General features: G+C 44.5%; 1 protein-coding gene across 7 annotated transcripts in view; it reads left to right on the top strand.

The window, feature by feature from the left end:
• Nucleotides 1–12,275, top strand: part of GTF2I (general transcription factor IIi) — a 106,162-nt gene that overhangs the window by 67,421 nt on the left and 26,466 nt on the right. For all 7 annotated transcript variants that reach the window (XM_047713140.1, XM_047713137.1, XM_047713139.1 and 4 more), the window contains 5 exons: nucleotides 1,130–1,240; nucleotides 2,484–2,549; nucleotides 5,593–5,776; nucleotides 9,514–9,572; nucleotides 10,556–10,627. In XM_047713140.1, coding sequence (XP_047569096.1) covers nucleotides 1,130–1,240; nucleotides 2,484–2,549; nucleotides 5,593–5,776; nucleotides 9,514–9,572; nucleotides 10,556–10,627 — 492 coding nt within the window. The remainder of the gene's footprint in view (nucleotides 1–1,129; nucleotides 1,241–2,483; nucleotides 2,550–5,592; nucleotides 5,777–9,513; nucleotides 9,573–10,555; nucleotides 10,628–12,275) is intronic.

Raw genomic sequence — 12,275 nt, 5'->3', positions numbered from 1 at the left:
ATGTATGGTTGTTCCAGGCAATGTCACATATTTGGGTGGATTTGAATTTCTTGTTATCTCTTGGAGAGTACTGTGCTAGTTCAGTCCTAAGAGTTACACTGAGTCTGATTTCAGCTGCACTGTCGAGCAGGGTGACAAGGTCAAGTCACATAGCGTTCGTGGAGCCGGTTTCTTGAGCTGTTCAGAGGACAGTGAAGGTTATCTCAGGGAGTAACCTGTAGTATTTGAATGGCATTTTTGGTGATTCCTTAACACAGTGATTATTTTTTTTTCTATCCCCACATTGAGTTTCAAGTAGAGATTTCTTAAAGGGATATTTTTAGTAAATTATGGACGATGTTTGAGCAGCAAAGTCACGATTGTGTCATGTGACATTTTTGGGGTTCTAGAAAAAGATGATCTTGATTGCTTTTCTTATTTTATCCAGATGTCCTTAATTCTGGCCTTAGATGAAGTTTCCTAGCAGGGTTGAGCTGCAGGACAGATCCGTGAAGACGGTAGCATGAACTCACACTAGCGACGTCTGAAATCTGTGTTCTGTACTTCAGTATCTGCTTGCTCATTTCTCCTGGGTTTTGTGTTGACTCTAGCATTATCTGTTTCACAATGTAGCCCTGTGCCATTAATTCTGTAAGTTTTGTGTTTGTTAAAAGTGGTTGACATCCAGTTACCCCCCTCCCTTGTTTATGCATGCTTAGATTTTGTATGAGCTGAAATGTTTCTCTGTTCGAGCTGTATTTCCTCCCCCTTTTGGTATATATTTGTGTAATTTTAGGTATCTGTCTCTCTTAAAACCTTTTTCTTGAAAGACTTGAAAGAAACTGTAGTCTTAGGACCCGAGAGGGGTTAGGGGAGAAGGGAAATTTAGGAGGATGTAACTCAAACAAACCAAAGAAGAGGATGTCAGGCAGAGGAAAATGAGGGCTGTCAGCTGAGCACGTTCCCCCAAGAGTAGGAGAACTGCAGTGTCACTGGGAAGGAGTGGGCCAGAAATGACCTCAGAGAAGTGCCCACTGCGGCTGCCAGTGGGCGTAAAGGCCCCCGCCTTTTGAATGTTGAGAATCGAACTAGACAGTAGCCGGAGCTCACTCAGACTGTTCCTCTAGTGATGACAATTCTCTTTTTCAAGATGATGATTATTCTCCACCTACCAAGAGACCAAAGAGCAGCGAGCCCCCCCAGCCGCCCGTCGCGGAGCCTGCCAATGCCGGGAAGCGGAAAGTGCGGGAGTTCAACTTCGGTAGGTTCCGCCGCAGAGACCACCCCGTTCCTTTCTTGCCTTCCAGACATTGTCTGTTTCCCCTAAGACTTAGAGCCGCTCCCCTGTGAGCAGGTCTGTGTGTCTGTGTGTGTCTCGGGGCGAGACGGGGGAGGTGCTTTAAAACCGTTCCTGCCTCAGATTCATTCTAATGTGAGGAGGACCAGGGCAGGTTGAAGGGCGCCCACGGACGCTCTCGAAGCGGAGGGTGCGCTGCCCGGAGCACCAGCCGGCCTGTCTTCCGATGTTAAGTGCAGTGAATAGACTTCGAACCAGTGTTTTGATGACTCCGTAATTAAGTCGTTTTTCTTAGCTTTAAAACCTTCCTAATTTAAGATCTGTTTTATGCTTTGATTTTTCTTGTTCTGTGTACCTGCCAGCAGTTACTCTAACCCGAGCCCCAGTGGATGGCGTATCTTTTTGAACGGACGAAATAGAACGTCAGTGGGGCAGATGATGTGCAATCCATATTTCGAATAGGTAGAACATGTAACGTCTACACTTTCTAAATAGCTTTTTGGTATTTTAATTTGTCATAGTCGTAAATATTGGACATACGTTGGATTTTTTATAGATAGTAGTACGTTTACATGTATTTCTATTCCTCCCCACTCAACGATCTATAAATACTGATTTCCACAACTTAGGTTTTAGACGGTTTCCTGAATGACCTTGGACGACACCTCTTTTTGCCTCCATTTTATACTGTTCAGTTAGACTAGTCTTTTCTGACCTTAGACATTCTCAGGCTAAAAAAGAAGGTACTCAGTGTTCTGAAAATAAACTTTATTTTTCTCAAAATTTTTTACTTAATGAGGTAATCTATACCTCCATGAGGGGCTTGAACTCACAACCCCAAGATCAAGAGTTGGACATTCTTCTGACTGAGCCACCAGAGGTGTACCTCGAAAACAAACTTTAAAAACATCTCTTATAATCTCTCATTGGACCAATTTTGAGCCGCACAATTCTTAAGAAATGCTTAAGAAAGCAGTGAAATTACATAGGTGGATCTGGATTATTAAAAATTAGGATGTGAGACTTTTGCTCTTGGCTGGGGTCATGAGTTCAAGGCTCATCTTGGGCGTAGAGATGACTTCATATAAGAACAATTAGGATGTATTATGTAGAGAATAAGCCACTAGACGTTGGGTTACTGTAATAGAACAGTGCCCCCAAACAGGGGTTTAGTGTTCAGATGTAACTGGAACTCTCAATTTTTCAGAGAAGTGGAATGCTCGAATTACTGATCTACGGAAACAAGTGGAAGAGTTGTTTGAAAGAAAATACGGTAGGTCTAAACTCAGAAATTCTTGCAATCGTTTGTCGATAAGTCTTTCAACAATGGGGTTACTTTTCATCCAGTGTAAGAAAGTTCACTCTCTTAGTGAAGTTACCAGTCCCTGAGAAGCTCGTGGAGGGCGCCTGTTCAGGTATTAGAAACCTTGTCGCTTAGATTACTGTGAAGCTTTGGCAAAGTTTTCTTCTCGGATTACCAGTTAGCATTTCTTTTAACCCTTCACCATGCTCCTCTGGATGTTTATTACATGTGTTTTGCGAAGTCCCAGATCTTGGCGATCGAACTGAAGATGAGCTTTTTCATAAAGTCTTTTTTTCATCTGCTCGGTTGAGTCCAGTATCCATATCGTGTCCTTATCTTCTGGACCACTGATCGAACTTAATTCTTGTCTCCTTTTATTATTCTGTCCTACATCTGCCTTTAGATAGTGATCAAAAAAATAAGCACCATGTTATTACCAGTTGGTATATATTACCTAAAGTAGGTAACACCTAAAAATAGCAACCTTCTTTGAACTGTGTTCTTATTTGGAGGATTCTTTTTTTTTTTTTTTTTTTTTTTTTAAGATTTTATTTATTTAGGGTGCCTGGGTGGCTCAGTGGCTTAAAGCCTCTGCCTTCAGCTCAGGTCATGATCTCAGGGTCCTGGGATCGAGTCCCACGTCAGGCTCTCTGCTCAGCGGGGAGCCTGCTTCCCCCTCTCTCTCTCTGCCTGCCTCTCTGCCTACTTGTGACCTTTCTCTGTGTGTCAAATAAATAAATAAAACCTTTAAAAAATTTTTTTTAATTTATTTATTTGACAGACACAGCAAGAAAGGGAACACAAGCAGAGGGAGTGAGAGAGGGAGCCAGATGCGGGGCTCGATCCCAGGACCCTGGGACCATGCCCCGAGCTGAAGGCAGACGCCTAATGATTGAGCCACCCAGGCACCCCATTATTTGGAGGATTCCTAACTTTGTAATGGACTGACAGTCTAGAAAATGGGCTGATTATACTGAATTTTCACTTGAAAATTGTTTTTTTGGAGTGCTCTCCCACTCACGGAGTTTCTGTGGGTGAAGTTCTTAAATGATAGACAACACTGGCATTATTTACTCAGCTTGAAGAGGCGGCTCCTGTACCATTTTTCAGGGATGACACTCGACCCCTCTGTGAAGATTCGGAAGGAGAGTAAACTCCGTAACTTCTCCTTAAGGCTCTCCTAGTGGCCTTCCCTCTCCAGTAGCCGTAGCGTTTTCCCTATGATCTTACTTGGTCCATTTTAAAGCATAAACTTCCAGAACTTGTTCTATGATCGGCACTGTTCCCCACTGGTACGGCTACAGGCCCTGGGGCCAGAATGCAGGGCCCTCTCTCTTCATCCTCTCTGAGGCTGTTTTCGGGAGATTTGGTAAGTTAGACGGTGTAGTGTCTGTAATAGGTGGCCCGTAAGTGCATGGTGCTTGTTGTTTATACTTTATTATATAGTTACTGTAGTAGTGTTTAGAGTAAAAGTAATTTACTGTTAGAACAATTTTACAAATCTCAGTGCTTCTCATAAAGGAAAACAAAAATTATGTTTTTGCTTTTGTTGTGATGGTGGTTTATTGCATTATTTTGCATATAAGAAAACAGTGTTTTCCGACTGTTTTGAGAGTATAAGAACAATACTCACATTTCACAAATGGAAACAATTTTAATGGTGATAGCCTTAGGGGAAGATGTTTTCTTTGTGACGTGACTAGGATTTTCAGAGGCAGCGTGTCAACAGAGGATGTTAAGGTAGCCGGTATTAATGTGTACCGTGGTCCCCTGAAACGTCAGTACCCGCACTCCTGTTTAGCAAACAGACTTTAACATAAAGTGCTAGTGAGAAGGGGCGGCTGTTCTGATGGAGGGCGATTCCTGTGGGAGAAGGAGGGAGCAAGGGGAGGGCGCCGGAGTCCGTCCTGCTTTGGGGCTAAAAGGGGCCATGGCCAGGTCAGTAGCTCATCTGCTGTCCTTGTGGCACACCCGCTGGAAGGCTGCTTCCTCGGCGGGGCTGTGCTCATGAAGGAGAGGTCTGGAAGGATTGTGGTAGGTACCTGCCCTGCGGTGCTAGAACATCTGCTGTCATTGACTCCGCCTCAGAAGGTTTAACTGCGGAATTTTGATGGTGTCTGCAAATGTGCCTCTGTTGGGGACGAACTTAGCCTATGCTTTTTTTTTTTTTTTTAAACCTTTAAAACTGCAGTGTCCCAGCCATCCTGTCATTCAGCTCTAAGAAGTCCACCTTTCAGAAGGGGGAGCTGAAGGGGCCTGGCTGACTCAGGCAGGAGAACCTCTTGCTCTTGCTCTTGCTCTCGGGGTCGTGGGTTCAGGCCCCACATCAGCTTTAAGGCTTACTTGAAAACAATGCAAAATCGGGAGTTGGGTGAAGGGAGAGAATCATTTTGACATCAGTTCCATTATCACACTGCAAACATGGCATGTAGTGCCCAGAGATTCACATGGTGCCCTGTTGTTTAGAGAATCTGACCCTTTGTAAGTTGTTTGATAACATCGCTAAGGTCTTCTCATTATACTGGAATCTGGAGACTCCCATGCTTTTGACCTTTTGCAGCTACTGCATTATTTTACCTTTGGACAAATAAATTGTAGCAGAATCTTTACAATTCAGGAAAATCTGCTTCTGTTAATTTCATTTAAAAAATCCCTTTTTACACCAATGTTTATCATTGAAAAACACGACTTGTCTTCCTGTCTAGCTGATGTGAACCGGTATGTTTTTCTGGATCTTATGTTCCTTAGATTTCAGCAGGACGTGTAGCTGCATCTGCATTACCCCCAGATAATGCATTATTTGATTGCAGATTCGGTTGGAGTACCTGCATCATTGGTGTTCTTTTTCTTTTAGTTCCCTTCTGTTGCTCTTATGATTCAGTTAAAGTAAACAGAAGCAAAAATAGTCATAAAAGTTACAGAGCAGTACGTATTGGATTACGCTGTTGTACAGATTGTGTGGTTAATCCCTGTCTCAATTAATAATTTTTCCTTTCTCTTTTTATCCTTAAAGCTCAAGCTATAAAAGCCAAAGGTCCTGTGACGATCCCATACCCTCTTTTCCAGTCGCACGTTGAAGATCTTTATGTAGAAGGACTTCCGGAAGGAATTCCTTTTAGAAGGCCATCTACTTACGGAATTCCTCGCCTTGAGAGGATATTACTGGCCAAGGAAAGGATTCGTTTTGTGATAAAGAAGTAAGGCGCTCTTTGGACTCTTGTCTTTGTTCTCATTTAGTGCATTTTTTTATACTGTTGTCAAATGTTCTTTAACCTCCAAGGCTGTATTTTAATTAAATTTGAGTTATATATTATTTTATTCACCACATTTTAATGTGTTTCTGTGGACAGGATTTTCTTAGTCATGTCCAGACTTGGCTTCTGGAACATGAAGATTTGCCCATGTGTGATTGATGTATAGCTGTCAGTCTTGTTCTCCAGTTCTCTGCTGAGTCTCCTGAAGAAAGGAATAGAGGATCAATGTATCAGTAAAATATTTTTAAAAAGCTGTACAGTACCAGTCGGTACCAATAAACAGTGTCTTGTTTTTAGGTCTGCTTTTTTTCTTTTTTTAAAAATGTATTTATTTATTAGAGAGAGGATCTCAAGCAGACTCTGCGCTGAGCAGGGAGCCTGACCTGGGGGCTCAAGTCTCACGACCCTGAGGTCATGACCTGAGCCAAAACCAAGAGTCAGACCCTCAACAGCCTGGGCCACCCCAGCGCCCCAGATAGAGACTGTCTGACCCGGAAAGGGTGGGGGAGCAGTTAGGATCTGCGGCCGGAAGGGACAAAAGCCCTCATGAGTGGACTTCACGCAGTAGAATGCTTCCCTCACGAGGAGGTCAGAGGTGGGACGGTTAAAACTGGTGTGTGGGGCTCTCCTTCTCTTCTCCAGATTCTTTTTCCTTGTGCTCCTGGTTTCCTTAGACCAGTAGCGTGCTGGATGCCATCATTACAGGCTCCACAGCCAGGCGGGGTGTACAGGAGGGACCGCAGCCACCTTTGGTCTCTTGGGAGGTGGCCTTACCCTTCTCTGGTTAGAATTCTGTCGCGTGCTCATGCCCCAGCCGGGTACAGGCTTGAGAAAGAGAAGCCATTAGGGGTCTAGACCAAGCAGTACTCAGGCCCCCAGGAGCAGCGATGGGTTTGCTTCTGCTGAGAAACAGGGCTTTTTTGTTTTTGTTTTTGTTTTTAAGATTTTATTTATTTGACAGAGCAAGACATAGTGATAGAGGAACACAAGCAGGGAGAGTGGGAGAGGGAGAAGCAGGTTCCCTGCTGAGCGGGAGCCCGATGTGGGGCTCCATCCCGGGACCCTGGGATTATGACCTGAGCCGGAGGCAGAGGCTTAACAACTGAGCTACCCAGGCGCCCCACAGCTCTCATTTTAAGTCCTTCTGTTGGAAATGAGTCTTTCTGAACTGTGTGTATATTACAACTGATTTTTAAACTTTTTTCCTGAGATCTCTTGAACTATAAACAGTAAAGGAAATGAATGTCGTGGAATTAGGGACTCCTGGGGGGTGGAGTCGGTTAAGTTTCTGACTCCGTTTCTGCTCAGTCCTGCCTTGGGCTCTGCACAGAGTCTGCTTAAGAGTCTCCCCCCCGCCCGCCCCTGCACACGCTCGCTTGCTGTCAAATAAAATAAACCTTAAAAAAAAAAAAAATCAGGGACGCCTGGGTGGCTCAGTTGGTTAAGCGGCTGCTTTCAGCTCAGTTCATGATCCCAGCGGCCTGGGATGGAGTCGCACATCGGGCTCCTTGCTTGGCAGGGAGTCTGCTTCTCCCTCTGCCTCTGCCTGCTGCTCTGTCTGCCTGTGCTCACTCGCTCTCTCTCCCTCTCTCTCTCTCTGACAAATAAATAAATAAATCTTTTAAAAAATCTATCAGTAGTGGAATAACAATATTTATCATTTGCAGAAGTATTCAGCTTCCTTACTTTGGGAACACTGTGGAACTGCTTAAAAAATGGGAATTTAACAGCCACTGCGGTCAAAGATTACAGCCAAGCATGCTTCTATCTGTGTTGGTATTCAGTAAGGGGGTGACAGCTTTTAAAATTTAACTAAGCATGAAAGAGACCCAAGAGGTACCTGAGAATAATGAGTGAGCTGTCCTCCCCAGAGAGGACCTTGTTGCAAATAAATTTTTAGTTGTGAGATCTAATGGACTCTTGAAATTGAATTGTCAGCTAAATGAGCTTGCTCTAAAACTGACACTCGCCAAGGACCATCAGTAAGGATCCCCCTCCCCCTATGCATTACTACATGAATAAGTTTGTTTTAAGAAAACTCTTTTGCACTGTCATTTTATTTAGTTGTGCTTTTAATATTAGAGGTTTTAAATTCATTTTTTAAATAGCAAAATAAAACACAATTTATTTTATAGTTTTGTTATATTTATAAAGAATTTTTTTTTTAAAGATTTTATTTATTTGACAGAGAGAGAGAGAGAGAGGAGGAAGCAGGCTCCCTGCCTAGCAGAGAGCCCGATGTGGGACTCGATCCCAGAACCCTGAGATCAGGACCTGAGCTGAAGGCAGAGGCTTAACCCACTGAGCCACCCAGGCGCCCCTATATAGAATTTTTATATATAGAATTGTATTTATATAGAATTTATTGCATATATTTTTCAACGTACATATTATTGCAAGTATTTGCTAACCTTAAAGTTTATAAAACGGTTTGGATGTTGAAGTGTTAATGCAAGCCTACCATGGGGTACTTCATGCCGCACGTCCTGTCCCAAGTCCTTTCAGTACACTTATAGTTATGGAAGCCCTCTTCTTCATTGAGAGAGAGTTTTTTTTTTTGAAAGATTATTTATTGGAGAGGGCGAGGGAGCACAAAGTGGGGGTGGGGCGGGGGGACAGCAGAGGAGAGGGAGAAGAGGGGTCATGACCTGAGCCGAAGACGGACTCTTAACTGACCAGAGCACCCAGGCGCCCCTTGAGAGGGACTTAATTAAGGTGCTTCATCTTGATGGATATATTTTGTTTTAGAAGGGTAATTCTACAGAGTTTAGCAAATGTTTTATTTATAGCTCACTAATACTATTTAAACACTATCTATAACCATTGATGCAGTCCTGTGCTGGTTTCCAGTATTTCTCCTTTTTTTTTTTTTTTTTTTTAACGATTTTATTTATGTGACAGAGAGAGAGATCACAAGTAGGCAGAGAGGCAGGCAGAGAGAGAGGGAGAAGCAGGCTCCCCGCTGAGCAGAGAGCCCGACGCGGGGCTCGATCCAGGACCCTGAGATCATGACCCGAGCTGGAGGCAGAGGCTTAACACACTGAGCCCCCCAGGGGCCCCTCCAGCATTTCTGAGATGGCTGTTAACGGTGTCAATCTTGTCTCTGACCCAATCTCCACCCCTACCAGCATCCTCTGACTTCAGGTCATTACACCAAAAAGGAGTGATGGGTTGTATAAGTTAGATGTGAAAATTCTGTGATTTAGAAATTATGTTTTCTGGGCAGTTTTTAAATAAAAAAAAAAAAAACACACGTAATCTGTCTCACAGATGTGTTAGTATTGAAATATAGTTAGGATTTTTTTAACCAATTTATAGATGTGTTGAAGTGAGGTAGTCTTGAGTATAAAGTAAAGTGAAAGGATGTCATTATAGAGTTTCATGGTCCCTTCATTGGTGTTACGCTGTGATCGGGTATCTTTTGGTTGGTTGCAAAGGGAACTCTTTCCGTGAAGGATACATGTTCCAAGATGTACCTTTTGAAACAATTTGCAAGTACCTTTTGGTTTGATTACTCTCTAGAAATCTCTGGAGATGAGGGTTTAATTGTGCCCAGCAGTTCAGATGGTCTCATCTTTTTAAAGCCGGTCCTCACGACTGAGTGTCACATAAGTACTAGTAGTTGCTACTTTTGCTGAATCTTACCTGGTAAACACTTGGTACTTCTTCTCACCTTGCAGACATGAACTTCTGAATTCAACGCGGGAGGACTTACAGCTTGATAAACCAGCCTCCGGAGGTAGGTCTCCAGTCTTGTTTCAGACTGTGTGTCACAGTGGGGTCCCTGGCCGGCTCAGCTGGTAGAGCGCGCAGCCCTTGATCTCGGGGTCGTCAGTTCGAGCCCCTCGTTGGCCACAGAAGTTACTTTAAAAAAAAAAATATGCCAAATCACAACATCATATACAAGAAATACACAGTATTGAAATAATATTTTCTGTTCTCTAGAAGGATAAACTCAGGTTCTTCCTAATAATCCATTTTAAGTAAGTGCAGACGTCACACCACTGGGCAGACTGAGAGAGCTAAGCTTGTCCACTTCTGAGACACAAAGTCTGTTACTCGGCACGGTGAATCCGTGTGTCACCCACGTCTGCATGAGTCACCTCAATCCTCCCTCATCATTGTCCACAGGACACAAGAGGGCTGACTTCTTAGAACACAGAGCCGTGGGTATTATCACTTGTCTGTGAGACGCGTTTTGGAGAAACACACTTGCGACTTGTTCTCTTACTTCTGTCGGCTCTGGAGGCCTGGGGGTGTAGGTGGAAAACGGGAAGCCTCTCACTTAGGGTTGGTGTGATGGAGAGCTTGCCAGCATCATCCCGTCCCTCCGCTTACCATCGCGGAGCTCACCTGCCGGCTGTTGCTCAGGAACCAGAGCTCTGCTCTTTCCGAGCTGTGGTCCTGATACTGGAGCTGTGATATCGCGCCTCATTACTAATTTCCATTTTGTCATCGTTTCATCCGTTGTTCTTCTTTTTAGTCGGTGTCAGCACTGTTTTTAAGAAACACATTCTGAAATCTTAAAAAGAACAGGAGAGCCTAGCTGGCTCAGGCAGTGGAGGGGCGACTCCTGCTCACTCAGGGTCGCGAGTTCAAGCCCCACATTGGGTGTAGAGATTGCTTAAATAAATAAACTTTGAAAAAATTCGTAATACTTAATTGACCTGGTTTAGTAATGCGACCAGTTTGAGAACGTTTGTGTGTTTGTTCTTCTTACAGTGAAGGAAGAGTGGTATGCCAGAATCACTAAATTGCGAAAAATGGTAGATCAGCTCTTCTGCAAAAAATTTGGTAAGTCTGATTTCCCCCACAACTAAAGTATATTACAGAGTAAGTTTTCCAAATTTTGCTTTTAAGAAAGTAAATACAGTGAAATGTACACCTTGTTTCCTTTTTTCCCCTCTTTAAAATAATTCGTCAACATATAATGTATTTATTAGTTTCAGAAAAAGAGGTTAGTGATTCATCGGTCTCACATAACACCCAGGGCTCTTTCCATCACGTGCCTGCCTTCATGCTCGTCACCCAGTGACCCCATCCCCCCACTCCCTGTGCTGCAGCAACCCTCCATTTATTTCCTATGATTAAGACTCTTTTGGGCGCCTGGGTGGCTCAGTGGGTTAAGCCGCTGCCTTCGGCTCAGGTCATGATCTCAGGGTCCTGGGATCGAGTCCCGCATCGGGCTCTCTGCTCAGCGGGGAGCCTGCTTCCCTCTCTCTCTCTCTGCCTGCCTCTCTGCCTGCTTGTGATCTCTGTCTGTCAAATAAATAAAATAAAAATCTTAAAAAAAAAAAAAAAAGACTCTTTTATGGTTTGTCTGACTCTGATTCCGCCCTCCCTTCCCCTGTGATCCTATTTTGTTTCTTAAATCCCACATATGCGTGAGATCCCACGATAATTGTCTTTCTCTGATTGATTTCACTTAGATAATACCCTCTAGTTCATCCATGTCGTCACAAATGGCAAGATTTCAATTTTTTGATGGCTTGAGTAGTATTCCATTTTGTGTGTGTGTGTGTGTGTGTGTGTTTGTACACACCACATCATCTGTATCCACTCCTCTTTCGATGGACACCTGGGTTCTTTGCACAGTTTGGCTGTTGTGGATGTTGCTGCTATAAATATTGGGGTGCATGTGTCCCTTTGGGTTCCTACATTTGTATTTTTGGGTTAAATCCCTAGTAGTGAAATTACTGGGTCATAGGGTAGCCCTTAAGGAACCCCCGTACTGTTGTCCGCAGTGGCTGTACCTGTTTCCATTCCCAGCAGCAGCGTAGGAGGGCTCCCCTTTCCTCGCAGCCTCGCCAGCGTCTGTCTTTCTGGACGGTTTCTTTTCAGCCATTCTGACTTTTCTTTCATCGGTGAATATACATGCGTTAATCATGCAGCGTTGTGGACCCGTACCGAGGGGAGGGGACCGTATGGCGGAAGCACGAGCTCTTTTCCTGAGTGACTCTGACCCGGTGTTGCTGGTACAGCGCCAGGCCCCTTGAAGCCCGGAGTCCCTTGTCTTTGGCCCCTTCCATAGCACTTGGTGTGGCTTTCTGTAGCAAGGCCTGGGTCACAGTCTGTCCCTGAGGGCTGGTTATCCAAAAACGGGGTGTGCCCCCTGTTCTCTTGTTCCCTGGCCTGGCCGGCTCTCGTCCCCAAACACGTCACTTACTTGGGTTTGGTTTGTTGCCGTGGAATCTCTTGTTACCCTGGGCCGCTCTGCCCTGCTGTGTCGTGCTTCTCAGCAGCCTTCATCCGGGCCGTGCTGCTGCTTGTTTTCACGGTTACACACCATTTATACGGACACTTTCGGACCTGGCTGACTCCTGGTTTTTCCCATGTCACTGGCTGTCTTTTTCGTTCTTGACGGCCCCTCCCTCCAGTTCAGTCTGCGGCTGGAGTGCTGCCTGGCGGCTCCGTCCTAAGTCCCTTGCCTCCTTCCCTGCCG

Source organism: Lutra lutra, chromosome 18 (genome assembly GCF_902655055.1).
Source record: "Lutra lutra chromosome 18, mLutLut1.2, whole genome shotgun sequence".
In the NCBI taxonomy this organism is placed as follows: domain Eukaryota; kingdom Metazoa; phylum Chordata; class Mammalia; order Carnivora; family Mustelidae; genus Lutra; species Lutra lutra.
Note: the sequence above shows the minus strand (reverse complement) of the source record. Positions and strands in the feature narration are given on the sequence as shown.